General features: G+C 54.6%; 2 protein-coding genes across 5 annotated transcripts; one reads left to right on the forward strand and one right to left on the reverse strand.

Annotated features, from left to right (window-relative positions):
* Nucleotides 1-4,415: 4,415 nt before the first annotated feature.
* Nucleotides 4,416-11,961, forward strand: SYVN1 (synoviolin 1). 4 transcript variants are annotated; one of them, XM_059401760.1, is made up of 16 exons: nt 4,424-4,738; nt 5,590-5,738; nt 5,974-6,066; nt 6,157-6,309; nt 6,452-6,500; nt 6,925-7,028; nt 7,841-7,967; nt 8,066-8,165; nt 8,250-8,315; nt 8,410-8,526; nt 8,638-8,801; nt 9,081-9,209; nt 9,303-9,455; nt 9,532-9,718; nt 10,483-10,634; nt 10,716-11,961. In XM_059401760.1, exons 2-16 carry the CDS (start codon nt 5,607-5,609, stop codon nt 10,820-10,822), a joined length of 1,833 nt encoding a protein of 610 aa, XP_059257743.1. In that variant the 5' UTR covers nt 4,424-4,738; nt 5,590-5,606; the 3' UTR covers nt 10,823-11,961. The 4 variants fall into 4 exon arrangements, with proteins under 4 accessions (XP_059257748.1, XP_059257743.1, XP_059257726.1 ...); XM_059401743.1 differs by having other exon boundaries at nt 4,426-4,738; nt 9,300-9,455; XM_059401753.1 differs by lacking the exon at nt 4,424-4,738 and adding an exon at nt 4,745-4,934 and having other exon boundaries at nt 9,300-9,455.
* Nucleotides 11,862-16,117, reverse strand: MRPL49 (mitochondrial ribosomal protein L49). Its single transcript, XM_059401805.1, has 4 exons — nt 15,975-16,117; nt 14,222-14,372; nt 13,277-13,401; nt 11,862-13,158 (listed from the first exon to the last, which is right to left on the reverse strand). The coding sequence occupies exons 1-4, from the start codon at nt 16,050-16,052 to the stop codon at nt 13,012-13,014; spliced, it is 501 nt and encodes a 166-aa protein (XP_059257788.1). The 5' UTR covers nt 16,053-16,117; the 3' UTR covers nt 11,862-13,011.
* Nucleotides 16,118-16,135: the final 18 nt, after the last annotated feature.

Consider the following 16,135-nt stretch of genomic DNA (forward strand, 5'->3'; position numbering starts at 1 on the left):
GAAAGGAAGAGGGGTTTTTTCTTCTTTTTTTAAATATTTTATTTATTTGGAGAGAGAGAGAGCAGGAGGGAGGGGCAAAGAGAGCGGAGAGAAAGAAATCTCAAGCAGACTCCTCGCTGAGTCTGGAGCCTGACGCGGGGTTTGATTCCAGGACCCTGAGATCATGACCTGAGCCGAAGGCAGAGGCTTAACCCACTGAGCCACGCAGGCACCCCTGTTTGTTTGTTTTCTATCGTAATCTTTACACCCAATGTGGGGCTCGAACTCACAACCCCAAGGTCAAGAGTCACACACTCTTCCAACTGAGCCATCCAGTCATCCCCACATATATGTACATTTTAAAATAAACTCTTAAGTTCCATGAAAAAGTCTTTTGATTTAGATTGAAATTTTAGGTCAATTTGCAGGAGAGCTGAGATTTCCTGCCAGAAACGCACGAGGTACCAGTATCTCCACATCCTTGCTTATAGTTGTCATGGTTGTTCTTTTTGTGTCTTTTTTATTGTAACCATCCTAACGGATGTGAAGTGATCTCCTTGTGGTTTGGATTTGCATCTCCTTCATGTATCTATTGGCCTTTTCTTCTCTGAAGAAATTTCTGTTCAATTCCTTTGCCATTTTTGAATTGTGTTGTCTTTTGAATTGAGTTTTAAGAATTCTTTTTATATGCTAGATACAAGTCTTTTATCAAATATATGATCTGAAAAATTTTTTTCTTATTCTATGAGTTGTCTCTTCAATTTCCTGATGGTTTCTTTTGAAGCACAGAAGTTCTAAATTTTCATGATGTCCAATTTATCTAGTTTTCCTTACATTGCTGTGCTTTTGTTGTCATATCCAAAAAACCATTATCTAACCCAAGGTCATGAAGATTTATGCCTGTTTTTTTTCCTAAGACTTTCATAGTTTTAGGTCTTACATTTAGGCCTTTGATCCATTTTGAGCTAATTTTTGGTGTATGGCGTGAGGTAGGGTTCCCAGCACCATTTGCTGACAAGACTAATTCTCTCCCACTGCATCGTGTTGGCACCCTTGTTGATATTCAATTGACTATAAATATTTGTGTTTATTTCTGGACTTTTAATTCTACTCCATTGCTTTCTTTGTCTATCCTCTTATCAGTACTACATAATCTTGATTATTGTGGCTTGGTACTAAGTTTTAAAATCAGGAGGTATGAGCACTCCAGCCTTCTTCTTCCTCTTCAAGAGCATTTTCTCTATTCTGGGTCTCATGCATTTGCAGATGAATTTGAAGATCATCTTGTCAATTTTTGCACTGAAGGCAACAGGGATTTTGACAGGGACTAGATGAATTTAATTTAGATCAATTTTGAGGACGATGCCATCTACCAATATTAAGTCCTATAATCCATACATATGAGATGTTTCTCAATTTATTTAGATGTTTAATTTCTATCAACAATATTTTGTAATATTCAGTGTACCAGCCTTACACTTCTCTTGTTCAATTTATTTATAAGGATTTTATTCTTTTTGGTGCATTGTGAATGGAATTTTCTTGATCTCATTTGTGGATTGTTCATTGCTAGTGAATAAAACTACAATTGATTTTTACACATTGGTTTCTATCCTGTAACCTTGGGGAACTCATTTACTATTTTTTGATGGATTCCTTAGGATTTTCTACATACAAGATCCTGTCATTTGCAAATAGAGATACTTTTATTTCTTCTTTTCCAACTAGATGGTTTTTATTTATTTTCTTGCCTAAATACCCTGACTAAAACTTTCAGTATAATACTAAATAGAAGCGACAAGTGTGGACATTTTTTTCTTGTATCCAGTCTTAGAGGGAAAGTGCTCAGTCTTTTACCATTATTGTAATGTTAGCTTGCATTTTTCATACATGCCATTTATACGGTTCAGGAAGTCCTAACAGATTCCTGGCTTTGGAATCTGTTTGTTTGTTTGTTTGTTTGTTTTTTAAGATTTTATTTATTTGAAGGACACCTGGATAGCTCAGTGGGTTAAGCCTCTGCCTTCAGCTCAGGTTATAATCTCAAGGCCATGGGATGGAGCCCCGCATCTGGCCCTCTGCTTAGCAGGGAGCCTGCTTCCTCCCACCCCCACCTGCCTCTCTGCCTACTTGTTCTCTGTGTGTGTGTGTCAAATAAATAAATTTTTTTAAAAAAAATTTTTAAAGATTTTATTTATTTGAGTGAGAGACAGAGTGCGGATGGCGGAGGGGCAGAGGGAGAGGGAGAAGCAGCCTCCCTGCTGAGCTGGGAGCATGACTCCAGTCTCTATCCCAGGACTCTGAGATCATGACTTGAGCCGAGGTCAGATGCTTAACCAACTGAGCCACTGAGGTGCCCTCCATTGGGCTCCCTGCTCAGTAGGGAGTCTGCTTTTCCCTCTCCCTCCTCCCCTCCCCCTAGCTCATTCAATAACAGAGGTGCTAGGGTGATCCTTTTAGACCTAAGAAGAGGGCCCGCCACCTCCATTCAGCACCCCCAATGGCTCCTCCTGTCATTCAAAGTAAAAGCCAAAGTCCTTATAATGGCTAATGCCATCTGGTTCTTCCTCCTCCTCCCACTTACCCTTTTGCTATTTCCACTCCAGCCATACTCACCTCCTCCCAACAACCCAGGACAGGTCCACTCTTCACCAACGGTGACTCTTTACCCAGGGGTCCCTTTGGCTCATGCCCCTTCCTCCTTCAAGTCTTTGTTTAGCTTCTCACTTACACTGCAACCTGCTTCAAGGAGCCCCACCACACTCCTGATCTCCTTCATTCCCCTCTTGTTTTGCCTACAGCTTATTACCTACTTATTACCTCCCAGCACAGTAGCAAATTCCCTTATATCATGTATCTGGTTTATCATCCATCACACCCACCAAGGTAAAACTTCACAAAGGCAGAGATTGTCATTATGTTCACTGATATCCTGAGTTCCTAGAACAGGCTGCATCTGACAGGTTTGCAGACAACTGAATAAATGATTTAATTACCAGTTTGGGTGTGGGGACAGATGGGAAAGGGAGAGGATGAACAAGATGCCCAGGTTTCTGAAGCCAGGGCAGGGGTGGAGGACTACGAACACTAAAATTAAAAAAAAAAAAAAAAAAAAGATATTTCAGCTGGAGACCAGACCTGGGAGTCATCAGCACCTGGGTGGGAGTATGGAGTCCACAGGAGCAGAGGGCATTATGCAGAGAAAACAAACAGAAGGGACCAATATGGACACCAATATCTAGGACAGACGAGATAGGACAGACAGAGGAGAGGATGCACAGCCAGGAAGAAAAGCAGAGGCCTGTGGGATCACAGAATCTCAGGTATGAGACTTCTTGGGAGAGAGGTCGAGTCAGGCAAGAAGGGAAAGTTGACCGCTGGATGCAGTCACTAGAAAGTAACACATGGCCTTGTCGGGGAGCCAACTCTGTAACAGATTACAGGCTAAACTTGTCAGGCCAATTCAGGAGGTGATGAAGGTGGCTGAGGCCAACAGGATGGGAATTTAGCGTCAGACAGACCCAACGCCAATCCAGGAACAGGTCTTGTTAAACCTCTGAACCTCCATTAATCCACGTACAAAATGAGAATGGCACCTCGTAGCCCATACGCTTTGGTGACTGATTGCTACCCAAGACGGAAGAAATGCAAGATACAAATTGGGTGTACTGGCTTCATTCTGTCAATGAGCAGACTGGTTTGGCTGCGATTGAGACACAAACTGAAATAATGCGCAGCTCAAGACCTGTTGTAGCTGCGGTTATGGCCGGGGAGCGGACAATACAAGGCAGAGCTGTAGGCACAGGGAAACTGAAGTCGAGCCCTTTGCATAGAACACTATTCCAAATCAGCCGGTGTTAAAGATCTGCCTTCTTAGTCCTAGAGACAACAGCTTGCGCCTCTCTTTTGTGGCGCAGCAAACGTTCCCCTTGGGCAGACACAGATCACCCGCCCACGGACTGTACCCCCCTGCACCCCACCCCTCCCAGCCAGCTGTCCGCCCACGGGGCTCGGACCTAGACCTAGGCAACGCTGCCTTTAGCGCCTAGCAACCGCTCACCTGCTACGCTCTCTCCATAGGCCGGCCAGTCTCTTTCCTTTTTCTTATTGGTCCGCGTAACTCTATCTCGGCCAATTAGCAGCAGCCACGGGGACCCAACACACTCCCACACAATTTGGGGGTGATCATGAAGGAGCAAATTTTTCTTTTCTGAACCTAGTTCTCCAGGAAAGCATCTGATTTGCTGTGAAATCTTCTGGAGTGAGACTCTAAGACATTTTATTTCTCTAAGACATTTTATTTCTCTTAATCCCGTAATGTCGGTCCCTGGCACACTCCCCCCCCACAAAATGGTACGGCCCGCACAAAGCCCCACCTTCCTCCCCTCCCTGAGAGCCCGAGTCCTCCTCTAGGCTGAGTCCGCTCAGAGACGGAGACGATACCATCTGGGACTAATAGTCGGGGGGACTCCAGCCACCTGCCGGGCTACCCTATTCCGCTGCGACCACCTCTCGCACCTCTTGCTCCGGCCGTGGGCGCGACGCCTGGGTACAGTGGTGGGGCCACCGCTGTCGGCCCCACGGAGGGTGCGCGGTGCGGCCAACGGAAGGGTGCACTTGGTACGACCCACTCGGCGCCACGCCGGAAGTGAGGTGTCTCACTCCCGAAGTTCCGGCTCGCAGGGGGTGGGCAGTGTTGTTAACGGGAGCCGCCTCCGCAGTTGCGGGGATCGAGCGGGCTCGCGGCGCTGGGCTCCTGGTGAGTCGGCCGGGGTCGGGCCCGGGTTGTGGTTGGGAGTCGGGACCTGGGCCCTCCCCTTGAGGGCTCCGGGGTCGGCGCGCCCCCTGAGCCCCGCTCGCGGCTTGTCAGCTGGTGGTGGACCTCAGGCGCCCGCGCGGCCGCTCTTCAGAGGCCGGGCCCCGCCTGCGACGCTCGCTGCTCCTGGCGATCACAGGTGCGGGGGCGTCCCGGGTCCCTCTCCGTGTCGCCGCTGCATCCCGGCGATCGGCCGTTTCTCCGCTGCCCCCGAGTGGACACTGCCCCGGGGGTTGGGGGGGGGGGACGCCAGGGTTCCAGGCTGACGTATCCTGCCCGCTCCCGCGGGGCGCGCGTGGCCGCTGCCCACCCTGCCCGAGCTGTCACCGGCGCTGTCGCCTGCCCACCTGCGCCCCCCAGCGCCTGGCTTCTCCCGATCCAGGCGGCACTTTCCTGCTTCTGGAGGTTTCTGCGTGTGCATCCTCCCCATCATCTTCACTTTAGAGGCCGTGGTAGCGGTTCCCTCTCCTGCAGCACGTTTGCTTTTCCTCGTGCCTCCCTAGAGGCGGCGGCTTGGCAGGCGGCGTGGAAAACCCTAGATTTGAAACAAGACTGACCCAGGCTCCAGACCTTGCGTCAGTGGGCTCGCTTAACCCCCCTTGAGCCTCCATTTTCTTATTTGTAAAATAGGGGCGCGTATGCTGTTCTTGGCGTCATGATTGTGAGGGTGAGGCGAGGCGGGTTTGGGGTTTTTTTTTCCCCACTCCTATTTGGTGACACTGCGTGTCGGGCGGGGGGCTGGGTTTGCACGGTGTACGCATCACACAGGTGATTCCTTCCCTTTCCCCACGCAGGTCTCCAGGCCAGGGCAATGTTCCGCACCGCAGTGATGATGGCGGCCAGCCTGGCGCTGACCGGGGCCGTGGTGGCTCATGCCTACTACCTCAAGCACCAGTTCTACCCCACTGTGGTGTACTTGACCAAGTCCAGCCCCAGTATGGCAGTGAGTTCAGGGCTCAGGGTAGGGGGAATCTCCCTGGGCGGGGAGGCGGAGTCCGCTTGAGGGGGCGGGGGGCGGAGTTAGAGGTCAGGTAAGTGGGAGAAAGGCCAAGTAGCCCACTAGCTGCCTGCCTTTTAATTAATTGGGATGGGGACATTGGGGGAGGTTCCCAAATGAGGAGCCCCAGACATAGCAGAGCAGAAAGTGACCTCAAACCATAGCTTATTCTCACTCCTAGGTCCTCTACATCCAGGCCTTTGTCCTTGTCTTTCTCTTGGGCAAAGTGATGGGCAAGGTGTTCTTTGGACAGCTGAGGGCAGCAGAGATGGAGGTAAGATGTTCTTGACTCCAAAAGCGAGGGGCAGGGAGCTGGACAAGCAGAGTGTCTTGAGGTCCTCATCATTCCTTGTCCACCCCCCAGCACCTTCTGGAACGTTCCTGGTATGCTGTCACTGAGACTTGTCTGGCCTTCACCGTGTTTCGGGACGACTTCAGCCCCCGCTTTGTTGCACTCTTCACCCTCCTTCTCTTCCTCAAGTGTTTTCACTGGCTGGCTGAGGACCGTGTGGACTTTGTGAGTTGGGTTGAGGGCGTTCTCCGGAGCAGATGGGAGCCAGGGATTGGCTTGGTGGGTGGGCTTGGGCAGTGAAGTCCGGCTTGGGGATGTGGGGTAAGCCCCGGCCTTCCTGATGGGCCCCTTTTCTGCTCTGCCTCAGATGGAACGCAGCCCCAACATCTCCTGGCTCTTTCACTGCCGCATTGTCTGTGAGTGAGATCCCTGGGAGGGACGAGGAGGGAGCTGGAGGGACGAGAGGCTCTGTGGACGATCGGAACACGACAAGTCACTAACCGTGGTCGTGTACCCTAGAGCACAGGCATCCCCCTTGACCCACAGCTGTACAGGAAAGATAAATTTGGAAGTTAATTTGCATCACCTCTGTCCTGTTCCACCCCAGGGCTCCTCAGCTGCCCAGCCCCGAAGCCCTTGGCCTCCTCACCTGGAGCTCGGGCCGCTCTAATACCCTCCTAGGCAAAACTGCAGTTCCCAGGGGGCTGGGGTCAGTGGAGTGTGGCGCCTGACTAGATGGCTAGGGCCATGGTGGGCCGGAGGGTGGGGTGTTGAAGGAGGAGGTGGCCATCAGGCCCGGTGCTGACCCCACCAATCCCCCATTTGGGGGGGTCCCCACAGCCCTCATGTTCCTCCTTGGTACCCTGGACTTCCTCTTCGTCAGCCACGCCTATCACAGCATCCTGACCCGCGGGGCCTCTGTGCAGCTGGTGTTTGGCTTTGAGGTAAAACTGCCGGAGGTAGCACCGAACGTGCCTCGAATAACCCAACAGACCCCTCCCGAGCACCTGTTCTGGGGCCGGGCTTGCCGTCAGTCAGCATCAGCTCTTGCCTTGTACACACGCACACCCAGGAGAGCAGGAAAGCGTGGAGGGAGGCGCATGGGGAGGAGCAGCTCCAACCTGGCGCCCTGGGAGGGCCTTCTGGACGTTGTGGCCCGAGGAGTGGGCTACTGCCCACCGCAGGAATGAGCTTGACGAACAGCGGGGTGAGGAGGGGTGCTCGGTGCCAACATTCCCACTGGTTGAGCGCTCACTTGGACGCTAGACCCTGTGCCGAGCACTCAACCTGTGGCTTTTCGTCGGCAAAGGAATGTCGTTAGAAAGAGACAGTTAAGGGGGCGCCTGGGTGGCTCAGTGGGTTAAAGCCTTTGCCTTCGGCTCGGGTCATGGTCCCAGGCTGCTGGGAACGAGCCCCGCATCGCTTCGGCCTCTCTGCTCAGTGGAGAGCCTGCTTCCCCCTCTCTCTCTGCCCGCTTCTCTGTCTACTTGTGATCTCTGCCAAATAAATGAATAAAATCTTAGGAAAGAAAAGAAAAGAAAGGGACAGTTAATTCTGTCATTGAACAGACAGGCTGCCAGGGTTGGAGAGGTCTGGTGAGTCACCAGAAGTCCCAGCAGCCGGGGAGTGGAGGAGCTGACGGGTGACGCGTCCCTGCCCATCGCTGCGCTCTGCCCTGCAGACGCCCGGCCCCAGCCGTGTGTGGCTGCCGCCAGGGGGCGCCGTGTGCTGACGTCCCCGCCCCCTCCTCCCGCAGTACGCCATCCTGATGACTATGGTCCTCACCATCTTCATCAAGTACGTCCTGCACTCCGTGGACCTCCAGAGCGAGAACCCCTGGGACAATAAGGCCGTGTACATGCTCTACACGGAGCTGTTCACAGGTGAGAAGAGCCTGGGCCTCCTGGACCGGAACCAGCGTCCCCGGCCCTGCCTCCCAGGCCCTGTGACTGCTGCTCTCTGCACTTCTCCTTGCCCCCAGGCTTCATCAAGGTTTTGCTGTACATGGCTTTCATGACTATCATGATCAAGGTGCACACCTTCCCTCTCTTTGCCATCCGGCCCATGTACCTGGCCATGAGGTAAGCCCAGCCCAGCCCTCCCCTACCGGTCCCACACCTGATCCTCCCCCCTTCACCCAGCGCTCACCGCACGTGGTCTTGCAGGCAGTTCAAGAAGGCTGTGACGGATGCCATCATGTCCCGCCGCGCCATCCGTAACATGAACACACTGTAAGTGGGCTGGACGGCTGCCGTCCCGAGCTCTGCCCCTGGTTCCCCCGACTCCCCCTCTGGTCTTGACCTAGCCTTGGCCTGTCCTCACTAGGTATCCAGATGCCACCCCAGAGGAACTCCAGGCAATGGACAACGTCTGCATCATCTGCCGAGAAGAGATGGTGACGGGGGCCAAGAGATTGCCCTGCAACCACATTTTCCACACCAGGTGGGGGGGCGGTGCCCAGGGAGCCGGACATTGGGGGAGAGGCTCTGGAAGGCTCTGGAAGGCTGCCCCCCCGGGGATCTGCAGACCATCGCCTTGTCTTCATGCCCTTAGCTGCCTGCGCTCCTGGTTCCAGCGGCAGCAGACCTGCCCCACCTGCCGCATGGACGTTCTCCGCGCATCACTGCCGACCCAGTCACCTGCGCCCCCGGAGCCTGCTGAGCAGGGGCCACAGCCGGCCGCTCACCCCCCACCACTCCTGCCGCAGCCCCCCAACTGTGAGTGGCCCCCTCATCTGGCCATTCAGCACACCCTGTTCTGAGCTGGGTATGGGAAACACGAGGTGAATCAGACTCCCTGTCCTCGAGGAGCTCAGTCTGGGCAGGGAAGGGGGTCATAGGAAGAGACATCAAATGGCTGGTAGTCATGGATCATCAGTGCTGAGTTCAGACGGGCCCTTGGGAGCAAAGACGGGGTTCCTAACACCCAGCCCCTTGGGTGTGACTTGCATCTGTCTCACTTGGATCTTTTCCCACTACCCTGTTCTCTCTCTGCAGTCCCCCAGGGCCTCCTGCCTCCCTTTCCTCCAGGCATGTTCCCGCTGTGGCCCCCGATGGGCCCCTTCCCACCTGTCCCACCTCCCCCCAGCTCGGGAGAGGCCGGGGCCCCTCCATCCACCAGTGCAGGTGAGTTTCTCCGGGACTGCGACAGCCAAGGGGTGGGAGGAATGGAAGCGGAGGCCTCTTAACACTCTCCAAACTGTTCTTACCCTTCAGCAGCCCTTCCTCGGCCCAGTGGAGCCGCCACAACCACAGGGGCTGCTGCGGCCCCGGCCCCAGCCCCTGGCTCCGCCCCCGCCCCTGAAGCCGGCCCCGCCCCAGGCTTCCCCTTCCCTCCCCCCTGGATGGGCGTGCCGCTGCCTCCACCTTTTGGTAAGCCGAGCCGCTGGCGGGGTTGATGGGGAGGAGGTGTCGGTGGGACCCAGGCTGAGCCTCGGCCTCTCTCCAGCCTTCCCCCCCATGCCCGTGCCCCCCGCGGGCTTTGCCGGGCTGACCCCGGAGGAGCTGCGGGCCCTGGAAGGCCACGAGCGGCAGCACCTGGAGGCCCGGCTGCAGAGCCTGCGCAACATCCACACGCTGCTGGACGCCGCGATGCTGCAGATCAACCAGTACCTCACCGTGCTCGCCTCCCTGGGGTACGTCTGCGGTCCCCACGGAGGGCCCCCGGCCGGGGTTGCCTCGGCCCACCTATCTGTAGGCAGACCAGGAGCTCCAGGTTCTCGAGGCCTCTGTCCTCTTGCTGCAGAAGGCCTGCCTGGGTCTCAGGAGGGCTGACGGTTAGTAGAGCGTGGACTTCAAATCCCGCTCCTTCAGGTTTTTCTAAAATCGGACGACTCCTAATTCTCAGTGCTTTCGTTCATCACGGGGCCCTTCTCCCAAGTGGTGACCCTGTGCCTGAGAACCAGTGGCCCTGATCTGAGTCAGCAAATATAAAGGCCCCTAGAACCAGCCTGTCCTAAGTTCAGGTCCTGGTCCCACCACTCGCTTGCCCCGAGACCACTCTCGCCTTATTTGAATAAGTCCCACCCACAGGTCACGTGCAGAGAGCCCAGCACGTGGGGGTGATGGCACAGGCCTGGCGGGGCACTGGAGTCAGAGATTTGAGTGGGGTTTTATTCAGGGGAAAGTCTGCGGGTGTCCCTTGGAGCCTGGCACCCCGCAGTCTCAGAGCGAACAAGGCTACCACCAGTGCTCGCCGGCAGGTGGCTTATGGCACATCTGCGGTGTGGGCCCACGAGGACTCCCACAGCATGTGCTCGCCTGTGTCTGCTGTTCCCTTGGGCCTCAGACGTCCCTCAGCGCTGATGCTACCCTGCAGGGCTCATAAGGGGCAGACAAATCTGCCCAGTCGTGCCAGGATGTCAAGGCCTCACCTGCCCCTTCCTCCTTCTCTTCCCAGGCCCCCCCGACCTGCTGCCTCAGTCAGCCCCACTGAGGAGACGGCCCCTGCGGTGGTCACTGCTGCCTCCCCCACCAGCATCCCCAGCTCTGAGACCACCACCCCCTCCCCTGGGGCCTCCCCACCAGCCCCTGAGCCTGAAAAGCCTCCAGGTAGTCTCGGTCAGCCTGGGGGTTGGGCTGGGGAGTGGGGAAGGAACTTCTCTGGGTTCCACTTCTGAACTCTGTCCGCAGCTCCTGAGTCACTGGGCACGGAGGAGCTGCCTGAGGACGGGGAGCCTGATGCAGCAGAGCTCCGCCGCCGCCGCCTGCAGAAGCTGGAGTCCCCCGTCGCCCACTGACATTACCCCGGCCCTCCCCTGCCTCCCCTCTCTCGGGCGGCCCTAATGTAACACGTCCCGCCACCAAGTGCCCGCTCCCTCTCCGTGTGCACCAGGGAGTACCGACCCCCAGCTCTGAGAGAAAGGAGGAGGCATCCCCTAGGCCAAGTGGAAAGACGCCTGAGGCCCCAGTTGACTCCAGCCCTTCCAGTCCCGGGCAGCCTTGGGGATCTCGGGTCCATTCCAGCCTCCCTCCCCCACCCTTCAGCCTGTTCTGCTGGGGCCGTGAAGGCAGGAAGGCAGTCTCAGAGAAGCTCTCTCTGGGAGAAGGGGCAGCCCCTCCAAGGCCCACCTGTGTGTGTGTGTGTGTGTGTGTGTGTGTGTGTTTGTGAAGTCGCTTTCGTGCTAAACAGTATTAGCGCCCCGATCCCATGTGTGAACTTAAGGGCCTGGAGGCAGGCCAGGAACTTGCTCCCTGGGCCACCCACCAAGATTGGTACTGCTGTCCCTTTTCTTACGCTAAACTCCCTAGAGGCCCTTTGTGATGGTGGCTGTGTCACTCGTGCCCTGTGGTGTTTCCGTGTCTTACTGGCAACCGCCCAGCTCAGGGAGAGGCCTGCCTTGGGCTGGAGGAGCAGGGGGGCAGCACTGAGGTGCCCTGCCCCTCTCCCCAGGGCCCTTTCTCCCTGAGGTCTGTCTATCAAGTGAGACCATTCCTGGTCTCACCCAGCAACCACTGCCCAGCCTTGCGCCAGGCTGAGGGCCCGTGCGTCTGCTCCTGAACCACTGCGAGCCCCAGAATCTGTGGAAGGCCACTTCTTGACTTACAGAATGTCTCGGGTTCAGAAGAATTGGAACTACTTCCTTGCTGTTGTCTTTTGGCTTAAATTTTGTCTTTGAACTTGAATGCTTGACCCTAGGAAAGAGGAGCAGGAGTGTCTGGCTCCTGGTCTTTCCAGTTTAGAAAAGGCACTGGGCCAGGTAGGGACCACAGGAGCTGAGGCCCACCTGCCCTTGTCTTTATTTTCCCCTCGGTTCTGTGTTACAAGAGTTGCTGGAGACCGTTTCAGATGATTATTTAATTTGTAAATATTGTACAAATTTTAATAGCTTAAATTGTATATACAGCCAAATAAAGACTCGCCTTAGTGACTGGTGGAGCTGGGTGTCACAGGAACAGCAAGCCAGGCTGCTGCTGCTTGCTCGGGCTGTCGACTTGAGAATCCCCAGGGCCGTGGGTTTCGTCAGACAAGACATTCACTGTTCTGGAGCTACCCCCATTTGCCATATGAAGAAACTGAGCCCCCAAGAAGTTCAGTTCCCTGCCTTCGAGGCTAAGTAGGGGAGCCAGGCTTTGAGGGTGGGAACTCAGGCCTATGACCTTTGTAGGTCCCTAGATGGGGCAACTGTGAAGGTTCACGGGCTGGGGGCGTGGGTCAGGATGGCAGGGGCAAAAGGCCAGCATCTTCCTGCGAAGCCTCTGTCTAGCCTCGATACCAGGCCCCCAGGGAAGGCAGGCTGGCTCTGCCCGACTGCTGGGAGCTCCCGAGCACCCCCTTGTGGAGGCACCAATTCAAGCTAATCACTCAGCATCGCGGAGCTGGAGATGCAGTCAGGCCCAACTCTCCCAAGAATGGAGCCCAGGCGAGGGGCCTTCTACTTCTCCGTGGGTGAAAGGAACGAGTTCAGGGGCTGACCAGGGCCCTCTATGCCTATGCCCCGTGGAACTGAAGACCTCCAGGAACCACGCCCGAGTCCTGTGTGTTCTCCACAGCCGCCACCAAACCAAGTCTGGCCCAGAGCAAGGGCTTGAGAACGTCTGCAGCAGTGAGCGTGTGAAGGCCAAGGAAGACACATACTCAGTGGGTCTGCTCTGCACTACCCGCCCCTCAACTGGGTTGGGCTGTTACTTCCACCGGTCAACAACCTCCAGAATCTGAACAGTGAGCCCAGTGAGCTCCACCGGAGGCAGGGTCCCCACTGGCAGGCAGCCCTCCCCGCCCGGGCATCTGTGGAGAGGGTCACATTCCCCCTAAAGTGAGCGAGGCCTGCTCTGAAGCCCTTTAGCCCTGACTGCGCCCTGCCCAAGCTCTTAGCCCTGGCATTTATACCTCCTGTCCTAGTTGCTCCAACAGTCACCCCACTCCTCCCGAGACCCCCCAGACTCTAGTCTTGGGGGAATGCTATCATGCAGGCTGCTCAGCTGGCCCTCAGAAGCCCTTCTCCAGGAGCCAGGCTTTGAGCTGCTGGTCAAAGTAGCCCTTGATGCGCAGGGTACCTGTCACCTCATTGACCTGGGTGACCGGTGTCTTCCCCAGCAGTGGACTCAGAAAATCTTCCACATCTTTCTGCAGGGCCTGAGGAGGGAGAGGGAAGACCACACATCAAGCCTGGTCAGACCATCCCCTTATAAGACTCCCATCCCTCCGGTCCCGAAAGGGTTAGTATCAGCCCCTGACCCATGTCCTCACTTACCCAGATGTCCCCCTCCACCTTCCGGATGACAGTCATCTGGCGGTTGCCATGTGTGATGTCCTTGTAGACAGGGATGTTGTGCATTCGAGAGCGCCGCACCAAGTAGGGCAGGTCGGGTGGGGGGTCTATTACATGCAAGAACAGTGAGAAGCCAGACCTCCCCAGGCTTTATGCCCCCTCAGCTCATGCCCTTCAGTGCACCCGATGGTAAAGCCACCTCGATTTCAGGTCAGAACACCTGCTCTTTCCCTAAATTGAAGCCAAGACCAGCTGCTTCACCCTGATAACCTCCTAGGCCTAGCACAGGGCGTGGCAGTAGAAGATGCTCAAGAAGAAACAAAATTAGGGCCATGCCTCCCTATATCTTTAGATCCCCATCTGGGGCCAATCCTTGCACTTCTCCCCTGGGTCAGGGAGGTTAGTAGCAATCTCTGACACAAAGAAACGGGGATTTACAGCACTGAACACCTACCTACCACATGCTGGGCTCTGTATTAAGTGTTTTATGTACCAAGCAGATTATCGCCATCTTGCTGAAACTCCATATGGGAGAAGCTAAGTGACTAACTCGTGACCACACTGGCAATGAACAGCAAAGTCAAATCTGAACCCAGAAATGCCCAACAACCAAGCTGTGTTCTCAAAGATGGTACGAGGCCCACTGGGGTGGGAGTGGGGGTTCCAGCTTTCAGGTCTTCTCTCTATGCTTCACTTCTCCAGAATGGGAAGACTTCATCCCGACAGTGTGGATGGATGGGTACTAGTAAAACAGCGCTGCTTTCCCAGGCCCTTCCTTGAACACGAGGCAGATGCTAAGCCCTGAGACACCTCAACACGAGTCCTGAACCCACTGGGGAATCCAGAGCCTCAACTGGGGAGGTAGACCAGTAGGGAGAGGAAGTTTTCCCCCTATAAACCTCAAGCCATCCCGATCGCCCAGCTCACCTCTGGGTGGCTGCCAACCACTGGGAGTGGGATAGTGTTCATGCTTCGGTGGCTTTGGGATGCTGGTAGGGGGTATCAGGCGCTCCACAAAATGGTATTCATCTACAGACTCCACAAAGCTGGGGTAATCAGGAGGCTCCTGGGTTTGGCTCTGAGGCCAAAAACAAAAAAAACAAACAACTATGAGCCCACCCACTACACACCCACCCATCAAAGGAGAGGCAGAACTTGTTAAAAAAGGAAGCACTACAGGTACAAAAAACGGCATAAATAAAAGCCTGGAGACAGAAAAGCCCCAGACTTCAGTCGGCCAGGATAGAGGTGAGAGTAGAAAAGAAATTCAGGCACTCTGAAGGACTTGCCCCCTTAGGATTTCTGTGTGACTCAAAAACCATAGTCAAGGCACCAGGGTGGCTCAGTCGTTAAGCATCTGCCTTTGGCTCAGGTCATGACCCCAGGGTCCTCATCAGGCTCCCTGCTCTGCGGGAAGTCTGTTTCTCCCTCTCCCTCTCCCACTCCCCCTGCTTGTGTTCCCTCTCTCGCTGTGTCTCTCTCTGTCAAATAAATAAATAAAATCTTATTTTTTAAGATTTTATTTATTTAGGGGCGCCTGGGTGGCTCAGTGGGTTAAGCCGCTGCCTTCGGCTCAGGTCATGATCTCAGGGTCCTGGGATCGAGTCCCGCATCGGGCTCTCTGCTCAGCAGGGAGCCTGCTTCCGTGTCTCTCTCTCTCTGCCTGCCTCTCCGACTACTTGTGATTTCTCTCTGTCAAATAAATAAATAAAATCTTTAAAAAAAAAAAAAAGATTTTATTTATTTATTCGACAGAGATCACAAGTAGGCAGAGAGGGAGGGAGGGATGCAGGCTCCCCACTGAGCAGAGAACCCGATGCCAGGCTCGATCTCAGGACCCTGGGATCATGACCTGAGCCAAGGCAGAGGCTTTAGCCCACTGAGCCACCCAGGCGCCCCAAATAAATAAATAAAATCTTTAAAAAAAAAAAAAAAGGCAATTTACTCTAAGTCTGACCGACTGAATTTTTTCAGTGTTTTAAAGCTTCCTCTAAACGTTCTACTGAAATATTCTAGTTCAGGATTAGGCACATTCAGCAATCGTGATAATCCCACTCACAATCACCCGTTGTGACCCTCGCTTACCTGGAACATTCTGGCTTCATATAAACACCCCCAGGCAATGGATGGACTAAATGTGTTACGGGTATTTTGACTGAATTCTTACAATGACACAAGTTAGGTATTTTACTACCCCCTTTTACTATGTAGGAAAAATTAAGACATCAACAAACCATCTACCTAAGGTAACTCTCCGCAAACTGTCCTCCCATTCTCCAGCCTGAAGATTCTTTTTGGACACTTTTCCCAAAAGATACCCTGGAGTCCTGATAGGCCCGGGGTTACGAGAAAAGGGAAGCAGATTGGAGTGGACTGTGTATCATGAACTCTAGGTTCTCATTACTGTCGTCAATGATCTAGGGCCGACCACTACCCTGTGGAACCGTATCCCTTTTAAAAAATTAGCCGGAGTCGATGGGCAGCCCCTCCCAGTTCTGACTCACCCAAATGGTCCACCAATCAGGTTCTAAGCCCCAAACACCGAGGCGCACTACAGGCCTTGCACCTTGTCTCTATCTTGTATCTCAGCTCCAGGGTTACAGGAGTAACAGTGTTACTCCTGTAACTGTTACAGGAGTAAGAGCCCTGTCCTCCCCATCTCCAGGCTCAGCGTTCTCACCAGCTGCCGTAGCCCACAGCCCCGCTGGACGCCGGTTCTCCATCCTCTCAGCGTAGCGCGGAACATGGCCGCTGCCATCTTGAACTTCTCCCGTACACCGGTCTTCTGCGCGCGCAACCGGCCAGGTCCCGCCCCTTCAGGGGCGCGCTCCCGGGACCGGA

This window comes from Mustela nigripes, chromosome 1 (genome assembly GCF_022355385.1).
Source record: "Mustela nigripes isolate SB6536 chromosome 1, MUSNIG.SB6536, whole genome shotgun sequence".
Lineage (NCBI taxonomy): Eukaryota > Metazoa > Chordata > Mammalia > Carnivora > Mustelidae > Mustela > Mustela nigripes.

Bases quoted from the DNA above. Each gene is read 5' to 3' on its own strand.
- SYVN1 (XM_059401743.1), top strand. From the start codon at position 5,607: ATGTTCCGCACCGCAGTGATGATGGCGGCCAGCCTGGCGCTGACCGGG. The intron at 8,166-8,249 runs GTAAGCCCAGCC...GTGGTCTTGCAG, and splicing joins CCCATGTACCTGGCCATGAG to GCAGTTCAAGAAGGCTGTGA. The intron at 8,316-8,409 runs GTAAGTGGGCTG...TGTCCTCACTAG, and splicing joins ATCCGTAACATGAACACACT to GTATCCAGATGCCACCCCAG.
- MRPL49 (XM_059401805.1), bottom strand. From the start codon at position 16,052: ATGGCAGCGGCCATGTTCCGCGCTACGCTGAGAGGATGGAGAACCGGC. The intron at 14,373-15,974 runs GTGAGAACGCTG...TTTTGGCCTCAG, and splicing joins GCTGTGGGCTACGGCAGCTG to AGCCAAACCCAGGAGCCTCC. The intron at 13,402-14,221 runs GTGAGCTGGGCG...TGCATGTAATAG, and splicing joins TGGTTGGCAGCCACCCAGAG to ACCCCCCACCCGACCTGCCC.